This window comes from Tinamus guttatus, unplaced genomic scaffold (genome assembly GCF_059628265.1).
Source record: "Tinamus guttatus ecotype Peru unplaced genomic scaffold, ASM5962826v1 Tinamus_guttatus_pri_ptg000171l, whole genome shotgun sequence".
Taxonomy (NCBI): domain Eukaryota; kingdom Metazoa; phylum Chordata; class Aves; order Tinamiformes; family Tinamidae; genus Tinamus; species Tinamus guttatus.
Genome location: NW_028288705.1, coordinates 5,445,427 through 5,461,425, shown reverse-complemented (window position 1 = coordinate 5,461,425; position 15,999 = coordinate 5,445,427). Strand labels below are relative to the sequence as shown.

The window sequence follows — 15,999 nt, the reverse complement described above, 5'->3', positions numbered from 1 at the left end:
AAAAACAGCTTTCTATGTTACAGGATCATATTAGCAAAATAATAAATGGATGCAGTCTCAATGTGTGGGTCGTAAGTGGTTTTGAGCAATGAGGTGAATGAGATTCTGGAGGAACCTTCCCATTTCCCAGTACTTGGAAACAACTAGATTAAAATGGAGTTGGGTTGGTTTATGAAAGGCATTGTATGGTTGCTTGCAACAGCAGAAGACTGAACAAGACTGAGGATATCCTTTCCGGTCTTGTAACCTACATTTTATTGATTATTTAATCAAAGGGACAAGACCAGACTTTACAAATTTAAAAGAACTTCGGATAATAAACAGCACTTCCCACTTCTCAAGCCCAAAATTCTACCTCGGCAAGTCTGCTTTCACAATCGCCTGTCAATCCAGGATAAGAAAATACAGCAATTTTCTAAACCCAGTTTTTGCTTCAAGCAGAAGTGGTGGGTGGAAATGTTTATTAATAGCTACCATAAAATCTTGGTAGTAACTGTTGGTTTTAACTTCACAACAGTAATGTAAATAGTGGAAATCAAGGAGGCACTGCAATATAACTGAATCATCACATTTTTAAAGAAAGAATTGCAAGAGCTGCATGGCTCCCATACACCCATAAACCTACAGCCCAGTAATAAATGTGCTTCAATCACCATATGGGAAGGGCAACAGGAAAATACTCTAGTACCTGGTTATATCTTTATTATATATTGATATTGCCTTTCTCTGCACTGAGTGAATGTTTTAGTCACCAGAGGATCCTAAGGGGACTGAAAGAAGCTCTAGAGTCTCCTGCTCAAAGCAGATCTGGTTAGATCAGGCTGCTCCAGGCCTTGACCAGTTAGGTCTTGAACCTAAGGGCATATTCCATAATCTCTTTAGGCAACCTGCTCCAGTGTTTTACCACCCTCATAGTGAAAACACTGTTTTTTATTACATTTAATCAGTATTCCCCATGCTGTAAGCTGCATCCTCTACCTCTCATCCTATCACCATGGATTTCTAAGTAGAAACTGTCTCCAACCTCACTCTACCACCCTATTAGATAGCTGAAGTCACCAGCATCTTATTCGTTAGGGTCAGAAGCAATGCCCTAATGGCTTTCGCAGTCTGGCATTGACACTGCAAGTGCATCTCTCTAAAGGGTCTTGATTCAGACAGTGCTGAAACCTCTTCCACAGGTCTCTGCTGTTACCCACCAACCCAAGCTGAAGGAGTGAAGGTTGACTGATGTATGACACAGATCTACAGCTCAGGATGATGAGGGGGTCACCTCATCCCGGCCAGGAGCTTCTAAATGGTCTATAAGACAAGGTTCTCCCTCTGAAATTCTCCTTTACTACTACTGGAGCAAATCCACAGTAAATATTAATTGCCCCCACATCACATACTTCATGTGGGGCCATGAGGACTTACACCAACCAAGGAAATCTGTAAATTTACATGATTCAGCTCACAAAAAATAAAGTAATAGTTGCACACAATAGGCTTCTATCTCAGAAACAAAATGTTGTTCTTCCTCTAAGATTTGGAGAGGAAGATTCAGTCTTTTTTTTAATTAATGCTTCCTCCTCCTCTGTTTCCCTTGTAGCCTAGTAAGCACCTAGTAAGCTCTTTTCAATCTGAAATTGCATCTTTTTTAAATTCTGCTTATGTAAAAGAATGTGTAGTTTAAAGCAATGGCTAGTCTGCTTTAAATAATTAGACCTTCCCTTACACCTTCCTTTTCCTGCTGTCTTATCAAGCTCTCTGGCAGTCAAATTTCACGTCCTTTAGCTTAGACCCTGCCATCAAGTTCAGAGGTGACATGTAAGGGATGTTAGATTAGTGTAAATGTAGAATTCAATTATTGTGTAATTAAAAATAAATTAATATGCATTTGGAAATAATCATTCGCTAAGGAGGATGGAAGAATTTAAATGCTATCAATTGTTGTGGCCACTAATCTTTGAAGAGAAGTGGTAAACCCACGGGAATTTCCATGCCCAAGTGCTTCAAAGGCATAAATATAATGTGATATTAGATAGGGATCAGGCACCAATAGTGCAAAGCTGAATAGTCCAATAGATCATTTCAGCACCTTTTAGTGAACCATTCCTTTCTACGTACCACTCATTTGTAAAAAAAAATCTACAGCTTGAAAACATGAATGTTGATAACTGTTACACCATTAAACTTTCTATTCAAACACAACACATGCCTCAGAGAAACTCTATGAAATAATTCCTTGTACTCACATTAATATCCGCCTGGCTAATAATCACCCTTGGCAAAATACATGATATCTGCAGGTAACATCAACAAGCCAGAAAAAAATTCCTTTTTCTCACGCAAACAGCTTAAAACAATCATAGTAGCATACAGCATTTGGCAGATTTATGCAGTATTCTGGAAAAAGGTACTGTATTTTTGCTGAATTAGGCTGAAGTTTTCCCGAGGACTGCAGCGCAAATCTGTTGGCCCAGGGCATTCCTTCTAGCTGTGCAAAGACAGTTAGTATGAATGGTCACTGTTATTTATTCACTCATTAATCTATAAAGCTGTTTTAGCAGCTAGCAAGCAAACATGAACATTCGCTGCATAAATTGTATTGACTTCTGAGAAAACAGTTATATTTATGAGTGGAAAACGTAAATACAAGTGCCCCAGCTTCATGCAAACTTTTACTTGCTGCACACCCACAAAAAAAAAAATCTGCTGACATTGGAAATATGGATATTTTATCCTTGGTTATATTTATATTCTTCTATGAAATCATTTTCTACTATTACAAAGCCCTTGAGATTTGTAAGGAATAGAGTTACTGTGTATGTGTGGGTCAGATTCTGCTCTCAGTTACGCAAATACCCATTGAAGCAACCTCAAAGACAGTCTATTACTCTGGGTTTTGAGTGTTCTGAGATCAGACTTTGGCTCTGAGAATTTTATTTTCATGCAAGATTTAACTTCAAATACAGTCGCCTTGCTGCTTGTTTGAAGCAAACAGATGATTATTAATACGAATCTTTAGTGGAAGACACACGCTTCTCTCTCTATTTGAAATTACAAATACATTTTGCTTCATGATGAAGCCTAGAAGAGCGATATCTCCACCATGCAATGAAATGGCATCAATGTCTGGCAATATTGCCATTAAATAGCACAGGCAGGGTTAAGTATTGCCTCTCTTTCTCTACATGTTTATGCACACTAATCCATAAGCAGGCTATTGTACCATAGTGCGAATTATCTGTATCACTAAAATTATTCCAATCATGAGCTAATTAATATCATGAAGTAATTACATCACCCATATATTAAGCACATTCAATGTTACATTTAATTGAAATTTAAGCAGCTACTCACTGAATATTAAAACAAATATATACTATGTTGTGCCATTTCACTCTCTCATATAATTTTCACAACTGGTTTTGTTCAGAATTAACTGTGGATCACTTATCCACATTGGTTTTGTAGTTATGTTTAGTTATGTGTAATGATAGATCTACTCCCTCAGAGACTCCTTCTTTAATCTTCAGCCAAGACTATCTACAGTACTACTCACTTACAACAACTGCCAGCATATTTCAGTTAATAATGTATTTGTCATTTTATCAGATGTCAAATTTGTCCGCAACTCTAGCTAAAGCCCTCCAATAACTGACATCTGAAATCCTTAGTCAAATCAGTCTGCCAGTCATTTACATTTATTGTATCTTCTGTACAGTGTAAGAGCAGTTTTATCTCTCAGTTTCTCAGAGGTTGATACATTTAACCTTTAATCCCTCTATCTCAGAGCCTTGGCCATCAGAAGAGCTTGCCTCATCTGTAAAAATTAACTGCTGCTCTGGAGTTAGTCCATATAGTTCCATATATAATCATAATCCATATTGTTCCTGAATAAAGAAAAGAAAAAACCAAACAAACAAAACCTCCTGAAGCCACAACCTCTTCCCTCTGCCCAAAATGTTGAAATACTTGTGAATATTGCAGAAGTTTGCATAAGGTTTTTCCTGTAATAGCTTGTTAGTACTGTCACATACTCTCAAAACTCCTGCAAAGTTTATTTAGGATTCTCTAAGAAAATAGTGTTTTTTAAGCAAATATTATTGAGCATTGGCAAATAAATGTTGAGGGTTTTAAACAGCAAACGAGCATTCACACTGGAAACCTGACTCAGCTGTGACCTTTCAACAACTGCACAGAGAACGTACCATGTGATTCACATTTCCAATCAAAATACCCTGAAATCTGAATGGCCAGTATTTGCAATGGATTACTTTTGTGTAAGCTAGAGGCTGAGAGTTCTTAGAGGAAATTATTCACACAGCAGCACTGATTAAAACACAGTATTAAGAAAAAGAAGTGTCCGTGATGCTGCGATAGAACCTAGAAACTGGCAGATATTGCAGTGGCATCCAGCATGACTTGGGGCCCTCTCTCCTCAAGGAGGGCACAGAACCCCTTTGCCCTGGTGTGCCTACCTGTAGCTGAAGGGCGCGACGGTGGCGGTGTTGGGGTGGCTGTATTGCTGCTGCTGAGGAAGCTGGACGACGCCGTTGCTGCTCGCGGCCGCCGAGCCCGACAGCGCTGCCGAGGAGCCGGCGGGCAGAGCGACGCTGGGCTCCTTCCCTTCAGAGGAGGCAAGACTGCAGGGAGGCGAAGCCTTCTCAGGAAGTTGAGATTTTGACGCTGGTTGGGACTGGTTTCCTTTTGTAGTCCTCAGTTTTTCAACCTCCTTACTTCCCGTGCAGGCAGGTGAAGCGGCCTGCTTTGCCGTGGGCACCTTGGAGCCAGGTTTCGGGATCCCACTAGAAGAGGGTATTAAACTTTCTTTCTTGGCTGCTGTCGTCTTGCTCCCCTTTGGGATTAAGCTCGCAATTTTTGAGCTCTTCTTTGTAGCTGTTTCGGTGACCTGCTCCTTCTCTTCTTTGACCGTTTTCTCAGTGCAAACTTTGTTTTTGTCCCTGTTCTTTTCCTCTTTGTCCTTTGGCTGTAGCAAAGACTTTTTATTGCTGAGATTTTTGCTTCCAGCTTTTGGGGGGGCTAATTTTGGCGACGCTTTAGGACTGCTACTTGTGGAGCCGCCGCTGTTCAGCCCGCCGCCCAAGACGTCCACCTCGCCGCATTCCGAAAAGGTATCGTCCTCTCGCCCGCCATCACTGGGTCCTGAGCTGAGCGACAGAGGAGGCCGTAAAGCAGTCCTAGCGTTAACCAGCTTGAATTTTTCCAGCATAGATTTTTGGCCAGACGAAGGAGGCTTCGCGCCTTCCGAAGGGGGTGGCTTAAGCCTGTCGGAGGACGGCGTCGGGGAGGTGGCGGGGCTGGGCTGCTTCACGGACAGCATGGTGGAGGTGGCGCTGTGCTTCACGTTCATGGACTTGCTGCGCCACGGCTTGCTGGCGCTCGGCGAGGGGATGGCCGAGGCCTGCTGCGGCGGGCCGCTGCCGGGCGCGTGCTGCACGCCGCCGTTCATGCCTGCCGCGGGGTGAGGGCCTTTGGGGGAGTCCGCTTGGGATACAAAAACAGGAGGAATACGGGATTACACATACGGCAACAATACATCTCCTTTCTCCTGCTAGAAGGGGACATCGTGTTCCTTTTGCATTAGAAAACACGGTCACAGCTGAACTTTCAAAAATCACTGGAAAGGTGACTTACAATAAACACAATTTAAATGGGCATGCTTACAGATCCTAAGCAAAAATGCCTTTTTCTTCCCCACCACTGTGGTGTTTTGCAATATTTCTTTTTTAGAGTTCAAGAAAGCCTGCAGATACTTTCATCATCACCATTTCATTATTCAAATTAAACCTTTCTGTTTAAAGATTTTGTCTCTAAAATGTGATGAGAAAGTCTTCCCATCAGTTGTTAACTCTTACCTGCTGAGATATGATACTGGAAGGAAGAGGGGGGTGGAAAAAAAAAAAGTAATATTGGAAGAAAAATAATAAAAACCCAGAAAAAAATCTTTTTGATATTCAGCAAAAGCAAAATATGTGCTACACAATTGTTTCTAGGGGAAAGGGAGTATGCATACACTGGTATGAAAGCAGAAATAACCAGTGTTCATCAAAGCAAAAAATGGTTAGTGTAGATAAGGGCTTGTTTGAGATCCAAAATACCTAATTTAATTCTGCCTTCTCGTCACTATACTTTCTTGTTATTAACTTGTTAACAAGCACTCGTAGATGATTTCAGGAACTCATCACAGGACACTTTCCTACACAGGACAAAATATATCAAGAATTTCAGCACTGCCAGTACTTGCAAGCTGTGCGTGATCCACCACCCTACGGCAGTGGTGGGTATGGTGGCCATGAACCTCAGGCAGGTACAGAAGGCTCATTTCCATCTTAACATCATTAGAGGCTTTAGTGCTTTTACAGCACCTAGGAGTTACTGCAAGTCTTCAGAAAGTGTAAGACCCTTTAACCAATAGGGTCGGCACTCTGCTACCCGAGAGTCTTGCTTTCCAAGTAAGTCATCTAGCCTTATCAAGACAAATGGACTATGGCACGAAAGGGCTGGACTCTTCTGCTGTGAAGCTTGCACGTGATTCCAACTCGTCTCCATGTATCTGAGTACCATTAATCTGGACCATCAGAGAAATTAAGTGATAATGGTAATTAAAGATGCACCCGGTCCCGCAGGTAGCGAGGGGCCCAGCAGGTGCTCCACGCGCACGGAGTGGCTTTGGGCCCAGTGGATATGAGGGGATGAGGAGCCCCTCTGCCCAGCTGCTGCAGAGCTCCTGCCCGCCTTGCATGAGGGCAGGGGCTGTGCCTGGGCCCCTATCATTTTCTGGTGAGCCTCAGCTCTTGGCACCAAGCCTGGGGCCAGCAACAGCTGTTGCAAATTACTGCAGCCTTCAGGCTTCTTTTAATTTATGGCTGGGCTGAGCCCTGTGGCTGCTAGCCCAGGATGGGGTGTGCATGAGGACCTTCTTGCACACGTTGTGCCTCGCGCTGCATACGCCTCCCTTACCCAGAGGACTGGGGGCTTTCGCTATCACAGGAGTGTTGCAGAAGAAAATTCACTCCAAGAACATGCAAAGCCTAATGCCGAATATGCGAAGCAATCTGTGAACAGCAGGATGCCCCTACACTCTGTTGTATTAACTCTGGTACATGTGTATGTATTGAGGCTATTAATTTTACTTCAAAGAAAAGAGTTCTGATTAAAAAGAAGAATGTAAGCCTGGCCATATGTCCTGCTATACAATATTAAGCTCAAGAAGGGAAATAATGTAGAAAGAAGAGGTTTTACTGCTTCATCGACAGCTTGTTCCACTACTCATATAGCAGAAACACAGGTGCCTGCAGCTCCCAGTGCTTACTTGATTGCTGTGTCACAAACCCTAAGCAGCATCAGAACAATTTCAAACAGATTGGGAACTCAAACCTGTCTTTAATCTTCACTTACAAGTGGATCCTTAATGGTCCTGGAAGGAAGGTGGACTGCATGTGCCCAAGCACCATGCAGAGTCTGTTTGCACATTTAAAGAGGAGGAAGAAAAATATTTCCTTCCTCCTCCTAGTCCGCATGTGTTCCTTGAAGCTATCTGTCTGTCACTGCTTTCTGCACATTCAACTGGAATAGCTGTTCATTACATGAAATTTGTCCCCACCTTGTGGTAATGTTGATACAGAGTGAATGCTCTGATGAGGATTTCCTATTTCTGTAAGCTAAATTTTACAAGGAGCTGGGCTTGTCTCTAGGGCCTATTCTCCTATTCTTGAAATGCATAATCACCTTTCAGTGCAAACTGTTTTGGATCTCCCGAGAGCTCTCCACTTCTGGGCTCAGGCCCACTTGCTTTGGGAAAGCAGCACTGCAACACGACTGGGTGCTCAATACAAAGAGAGAAGCTGTATCAGAACCGAGCGAGAATATACCGGCAGAAAGGGATATTTTCAAGTCTCTCTTTCACAGGCTCTTACACAAATACAGGCTGTGTAAGTGGTTAAACTTGGTCTGGATACATAATCATCTTCCTCTGTCTTCTCATCTGTAACCTGCTCTATACACTGCGATATTGGAGAAGATGGGGACTCTATAACAGCTAACCAGTTGGAGCGAAATTAAGCAGTGATATTTTAGATATTCCATAGCAGGCAAAGTACTTCCAGTAGAAACATTTTAATGCCACTATACCAGGTGTCCCGATTAGAACACATGAATTTTTAGACACCTGTATTAGAAGGCTTAATAGAAAGGGAGGGCTGAGAGGATGTTCAGAAGAACATGAAACCTGTCTAAGGACACTGAACGAGCTCAGCTTGTTCACTCGGGAACGTGTGACAAGAATAGAGCTGCCCCTTCTCAGCATTCAGCAGGGAAACACCTCTGGGAAGAGCTGGCAAAGCACTGGCACCAGAAGAGCTGTGAGCAAACCAGCAGCAGGTAAGCCCTGCTGCCATACATCCAGGATACATCCTGCCTGCAGATTAACTTGCCAGCACAGGAAAAAAGGGAGGTTCTTAGGGTTAATAGAGGGAAAAGAACCCCGTGTTAAAGCCAGGTTTGGATGGTAAATGAACAGCATTTCCTATTATACAGCTATATTGAACAGCAGGTAATTAAACTCTGGGACATAAAGGTCCTAATTTGTGTTCACATACAGTGTTTCTAAGCTCTAGAATGTTTTTTTTTTTTTCCAATTCAATTTATACTAGAACATTAATTCTTTGTTAGTCTCAAAATGCCATAGGTACCCATCTCATTATCAATGTGAGAAACTACTTTATTCAAATAGCTTCAGAATAATAGTACTACTAATTTATCCTCTTTATTTTGTTTAGTCAGAAGCAGATGGATGTTATGTGACCTGGAAAACAGATGTGTTCTTTGAAATCCATCCATCCAGCTGCAACACTCAGCAAAGAAAAAGGCTAAAGCTGTACAATGAGTTTCAACTCATGGGACATTTACTACGTTGGTGCATTCCATATCCCTGTTTTAATCACAGCTACATAAAATCATTGGCATCACAGCTATGGAGTGGATTTTTAGGTGAAAAAATGGTTATACTGCATCAAAAGCAAAGCTGCTTTGGCTTTAGGAGAGCTAAGATTTCTTAGTGAGTGAACTACTCCCTAAGAAACTCTCCTAAGAGTTAACATTAGTGAAATAGTAAATAAAAGACCCACATCAGATTTTGGATCAGTTTAAGGTCTCTGTTACATTTGTGACTGCAAAGCCATTCCTTACTGTGACTGAGTTGGAAACCATGGTCATGGAATTTCAAATATTACATAAAACTGAAATATGTGTTTATATATATATATATATATATATATATATATATATGTCTTTTCTGAGGTCTCTTTATAGCATAAAGAGGGAGTTTTACAGCAGAGAAAAATGTGCCAAAGGTGGTCAGAGTGCCCTTGAAGAGATCTGCAGGTCCCAAGATCTAATACCTATTTACATACTGCAAGATGATTCTTTTTCTGCTTCAGTCTATGCAGCACTAAATGCAGAATTTTAAGCTACATATTATATGTTGCAAGTCTCAGTAAACAGTGTGCTTGGACACAAGCTGTTACCTCACTGCAAATATTTATGTTGGAAGAAAAATTTTAAGTACAACTTTCATTTTGTATGCTGCACTGTACTGAAAAAAACAGTTTTTCAAAGTTTACTACCACTCTTTTAAGAGGTAGGTGTGTATTATTATTGCTACTATTATTGTGAGGGTGGGGGTTTGTATCAAAACAGATTCTTCAGAAAAAAAAAAACTTCAGGGTAGAGAAAGTCCTGATTAAAAAAAACTATTTGAAAAAAACTATTTGAAAATATCATTGTAATATTTAAAAAATCAGTCACTAATATTTAAATTGAAAAAAAAAATAGCAGGCTGCTCTTGTTTTCTCTCTTTAGGCGTAAGAAGTAACACAGTAGATTAAAATATATTTTTTTCATGTGTTCTTTGGTATATTATAAAAAAATACCCCTTCAGTATCCTTGAATTCACAGAGTAGTTTCTCTCATTAATGTCTGCTTTATATACATACTGTTCTCATGTAAAAATCAATATTTTTCCATCTATTCTGCTGTTTTTAAAGAAAGAAGACAAAGCAGACAGAAACATCTGAAATATACTACTAAATATATTTATGCACCATTACATTTCCTATATCCTGTAAAATGAATTGAGTGATTATACATAAACAAAGCCACTCTTATCCTCTCTCAAGTTCGACTTCACCAAAAATCTCATCAAGGTTCTTACTCTCTGCTGGGAAGAAATGGAAAAGTAAAGAAATCTGTCATGCAAAAAGCCATGTAAATGTGCAATGCAACACAAACCTTAGCAGTTCAAAGACAGTTTCCAAGTAATGAGCCAAGAATATTAATATCTACAAGCAAGTCTCACCTTGAGTCATTTCACTCTTTCACATATTTCAGTAGCAAACTTATGTCGACATTATAAAGCAATTCTTAAACCTAAACTGCAGTACATACCTTCACTCAGGCAGCCTCATCTCCTACGTCTTAACTTCACTATCGTATTTGTGAACTGCTCAGAATATAGTGTCTGCTCACAGATCACCCTGATCTCTTTTTAGTTTTAGTCTGTATAGTTTGCCATACGCAAGTCCTTGATAAAATAAATTCCACTACAGAACTATCTAAAACATTCAACCCTGACAGTAAAAATAAAGAAGTGACTATTGAAAGGATGGTTTTATATCTTAAGACACAGCTAGGGGCAAAGTGTGTTCATCAGAACTTTGTAAAAAAAAATCTGGAGAGCTGCCTGTTGCTTAGATGAAGAACATTCACTGCATACTTGTTCCTCCCACAGACCCCAAGGATGCAAACGGGTACTATGTATATTGTATCATTTTCAACTGTATTCTAACCCAGAGATATGAATAAAATGCTGTTCATTACACAAAGGGAGAAAGAAAGGGGAGGGGGAGCTGGACTGGTTACACAACTCAGAAAGCTGAATTTTTACATTATTCTTTTTCTGAGATAAAGCCTGAAGAGGGATATTTTCCAGGGAAATGGCGTCAGATATGGGAGAAATAGAAGTGCCCAGGGAGCTCAGTTTGTCTGCAAAATGAAAGTTCATATCTGAAGGACAAAGTAAAACATGAACACTGAATCCAAATCCCTGCAAATTTCATTAAATTTGGCTTAATTTCTAATCTCCCCTTCAGACTCACATTAGGTGAGGCATTGAAGGAACATATATTCTGATGCAAAATTCTAAAAACCTTCCCCCTTTAGAGGTTCAGATGAAAAGTCCCTTGAAGATTAATGCAGTCGCCTTACGCATTTGAATGGACTTGAATACAGCCCAAGATACTATGCATGCAATATGGATTCATTTTTACCACAGAGATATCATCTAATGCCATCTCCAACACTCTAACGTCTTCAAAGTTTGCAGTTCTGAACTTTTAGCCCAGTTCAGAAAGTCCTACTTCAGAGCAGCATCTCCATAGGTCTCCAAACCAAGTTGGATTACTACATTCCCTCCTTTGTCACTCCAGCTGTTTTTTTTTTTTTCTTTTCCCTAATGTTGTACTATACTTATGAATAATAGTTACTCGCTTTTAATCACTTACCTTTTTCATTGCCATTTGCATATTGTGGAGGCTTGTTTTTGTCAATGCTGTTAAAGCTCTGACTTCGCCGATTTAAGTTAGAAGCTCCCTGGACTTTGGTACTGCTGCCTGCAGCTGGCACCCGTGAGGGTCCTGGAAGCCTGGAATGGTGTAATGGGAAATCAGCTTGTTGTATGGAATGCAACACACAGAAGAGGCAGTATGCAAACATCAGGCCATAATTTAAAGCCAGCAACTGAACAGCAATGATTTCATGTAAGCAACAATGAACAGCAGGATTCAAATTAGTTAAGACTCAACAAATGCAAAATAAAGGCTTATCCTTATGCACACAAATGGGAAAGGGTTGCTTTCTAGATGCACAAGACATGTAAAAAGATGCTTTGCATTTGCCATTAACATTGCTAAAACAGATTCACCTTAACAAGCCATTAAGGTGCAAAACCAACTTTTAAGTTTATCAGTTTTTTGGAGGAAATGTTACAGAAATTATTTAGAAACCACAGAAATGAATAGTTGGGAAACATTCCATATCTCTTACCCTAGTAAATACTTTACAGCGTTTAGCATAAAAGCTGGATTTTCTTTTATCTCTGTGGTCATTTTTCAGGGCTAGTGGCTAGCACATTTCTACCTCCAGAGGTTTATGAGCTTATCATTTTAAATTAAAAACACCAAAACCAAGCATTTTAGTAGGACACTGCACATCCATGTATATCTTTTTGATATTAGAATAAAATGCAGACTGTACAGTTCATTTGCTGGTATTTGCTGCCACCATCTGAACCTTACTGTGTGGTTATGTTAAAGGAAAAAATGTAGAATCTCTTGTCCCTGGCGTATGCAAATCTGCATCTTTTTGAATCAGTTCTCTGATGCAAGATTCTTTAATGCCTGCCTACTTCAAACTTTCTGCAGCATCTTTGTGGGTAGCCCTACTTCTTTCCAATTTTTTTTTAATCTAGTAGACAAATGAAATGGTCATATCACAGAATCATAGAATCATTAAGGTTGGAAGGGACTTCTGGAGATCATCTAGTCCAACCTCCTGCACATGCAGGGTCACCTACAGCACGTGGCACAGGACTGTGTCCAAGCGAGTTGGCAACCTGTTCCAGTGCTCTGTCACCCTCAGCATTAAGAAATTTTTCCTTAAGTTCCTGTGGAACTTTTGGTGCTTCAGGTTGTGACCGTTCAGCAAGAGACTTTTGCCACAGGAGACTATCATCTACCTTGTGCTCCTCACTGCTTATTGGAATGGGATGATGAATTTTACGAGAATTCGAGCTATATCTGACATTACGTCAGAAATTACGTCAGAGTTATCAAATTCAGTTAGTGTCTCTCTATTGTGACACTATATTACTACATTACGACTGAATTATAGTATCAGAGGGGAGAGAAAAATATCACGTTATAAAGGATTACAAAATGCTAGATTTCTTCTGAACATTTTAACGCACTGGCAAATCAGAAATGTTGAAACCACTTCAGTTTCATTAGCGAACGTACGTAAACAGCCCCGTATTCTCTTACTTGACCAATTTAAGCCTCAGAGAGCTAATCCATTCGTTATTTTTATGGCTCATTCTGGCTGCCATCCTGCCCCGCCGCCTCTGCGCGGGGCCCGGAGCAGCCTGTCTCCCCTCTGCAGCTGCACGCTTCCTAACCCCTACCATGACCCACAAGTTCTAGTGATCTTCTGTTCCCTGAAGAATGCACTAAAACAAACTTAAAAATCCATTTTCTCCTTCTCATTACCCTAATTTGACAGGCAGTAAGAGCCCTGAGATCATTTGTCAAAGGTAATGAAAAAAAGTAACAAGAAGGCATGTGCAACACTGGAAACTCATCTATTCTCTTAAAAGCTAAAATACTTATACATATATTCAGCATGCCAGAATTTGAGAACTTGCCACAGTAAGCACATTACACATGAGGTCATTTGCCTACGCACTTTCCAGTTTACCTCATTTACTGTCTTTTTTAATTGAATTCAGGTTTTAAATTGCTCTTGCAGAATCGTGTTAAGCAGCTAAGGAAATGCAAAGAGGAGAGTAACAAGTAAGGGACAAGTCACATACCTCTAAACAGGCCTCGGAAACACTGCCACAGATTTAAAGTATTAGACAGTAAGACTGTTAACCCCCAGACATGTTGAGTGTGGACAAGACAGGAGCATCAGCAGTAAGGAAAAACGGAGACCTGGAAGGGCAGGTGTGAAGCAACCGTGCCATGGTTTAGCTCATCCCAAGCTCTCACCAGCAGCTCAGACCGTGTTAGTGTGCCACACCGAAAATGCAGGATTTAGGCTGGATTACACGATTTAGAGTTCATTGCTCTCACCAATGAACTGGACAACAAAACAGTGTGAGTCATAAACTCGTTAACTGCCCCCGAAAAAAAGGCCCGAAACAAGAGGAAGCTTCAGAGCTCGATCTCTTCTGAAAACCTGTTTGTAGATTTTAGTGCTCATGGAAGTAATAAACTAGAAGTGCTGATGAAATCTGAAACAGAACCAAATATTCTGCCAAACCAAGCATCTCATAAACAGCGACTGTGTGCAGGCTCATTGGGAAGGAGCAGAAGACATGGCAGTGGTTCATTTTTCTGCTCTATTTTCCTTCTGTATGAACTTGACTCTGTGAACTCAACCTATCAGGTGGGTTTGTGATATGGTCAAAGCATCTAATGGGAATTGGGACGGACTCCCAAACTCCTTTTCACTCATGACGAAAGTAGAGACTTGAGCCAGAAATTACAGAGCACTAAAATCGCCAACTAGTCCTTCACATCTGATACTTCACATGCAGGATACAGAGATGCAGGGTACATAATAACCAGAAATGTTACTAAAATATTGCAAAAATCAGCATCTCCCAGGCCATAGGAGGCTTTTCCATGACAAAGCTCATTGCTGTGAAGCTTGCACACGTAACATTAATACACATTGTTTAATGTCTGCTTATGTCGAAAGGATAAAATACCAACGGGCATCGACTCACTTGAATATCACTAACAAGCAATAAATTAGAGATATTTAACTGACCTAGAAGTCTTTTTTTGACTGGTTGCAATTCCACTGTGATTAGACTGAGTTGCATATCTGGCTGTGAGACTGTATGAGAAGAAACAGAGAAATTGAATTAAAGAATTTCTTTGAACGCTCATAGAAAGAACACACTTACCAGCAAACTATGAGTTAATGAATGCAAATTGAACATGGATAGAAAACACAAATTAACCCGCAAAAATATGAATTAATGCAACATGCAAATTTTTATGAGAGATGCAATGCATAGACTATGAAAAAAATGGGTATTGTTATAACTTGTCTCATTTGCTAGAAATCATCTTAGGAATAGGAAATTTTGGCAGATGCCCCCAGTGACTATATTCTAGCTTCATTAGGGCACAATATGAAATCTGTCCATTTTGAAGTGTCAGTGCACCTCCACATTTTGTGCTTGTTTTTTATTGCACCTAAAGTCCTAAATGCAAATCTACAGCTATTGGCATCGCCAATAAACCGAGCGGGTTACGGTTCAGTACTTCAGCACCAATTTGACTCAAAAGAATTTCCGCTATAGAAAGCCACCCTCTTGTCAGCATATCTATATAGAAGAATCATAATTTTCCTTACTTTTTTACTCATGGCAGAACAGTAAACGCATATGATGCATTACCCAGGCAGATAAGCAGAGGCTTCACTAGGAAAGCCCTGATATGTGCTTAGATTCACAGTTAAATTCCATAGGAAAATGCACCTTAGTTTACTACCCAACTGTTATTTCTGCAACAGAAGACAAGCTGTGCCAGAGGGCTAAATGATACATATTCCCCCTGACACTCAACGGTGTGCCCTGTTGCTAAACCAGCAGATGTACGTCTCCTCTTGCAGGCATTGCAGAGGGGGTGTGCCAAAGGTATGGCCAGAGAAATGCCTTGCCAAATCACTTCACTTACTATAAACAGGAACATCCTTTGGGAGCCACATAGCCTGAGGGCCCAGAGAGCTGTATAAGTCTGGTGTAATCACCAAACTGAAGTCCTTGCACCATTAAGGAAGGCCAGAAGAAGTGAGATGAAGGCAGCAACTGTCATACAGGCACCATCTGAATGCACCTCCCTGCACCCTCCAGGCCCCTCCTCTGAGGAGTGGCAGAAGCTGCAGCCACTTGGCCGCAAATTTACGGGGGCAATAAATACTGACATGAAATAGCTGGAGGTACTGATTCCACCAGAAAGGTGCTGAGTGATCTCTGGTAGCCACTGAAGCAGATGACCTGCGTCTCCCATGGAGAGGGCCAGGGAGGGCAGGGGGAGGCACCACCCGTGGGGCAAAGTGAGGCTCGAGTGTGACCTGGGCTGCTTGTGATTTTACCTACTCAAACCCCAGTGAAGGGCTCAGCGTTGCCGCTGTGACTGCCAA

The 15,999-nt window shown here is 40.9% G+C and overlaps 1 protein-coding gene across 1 annotated transcript in view; it reads right to left on the bottom strand.

Annotated features, from left to right (window-relative positions):
• NAV3 (neuron navigator 3) overlaps window positions 1-15,999 on the bottom strand; it is a 246,980-nt gene that overhangs the window by 120,294 nt on the left and 110,687 nt on the right. The window contains exons 6-8 of the mRNA XM_088522981.1: window positions 14,617-14,685; window positions 11,568-11,707; window positions 4,467-5,493 (exon numbers count right to left, since the gene is read on the bottom strand). Coding sequence (XP_088379107.1) covers window positions 4,467-5,493; window positions 11,568-11,707; window positions 14,617-14,685 — 1,236 coding nt within the window. The remainder of the gene's footprint in view (window positions 1-4,466; window positions 5,494-11,567; window positions 11,708-14,616; window positions 14,686-15,999) is intronic.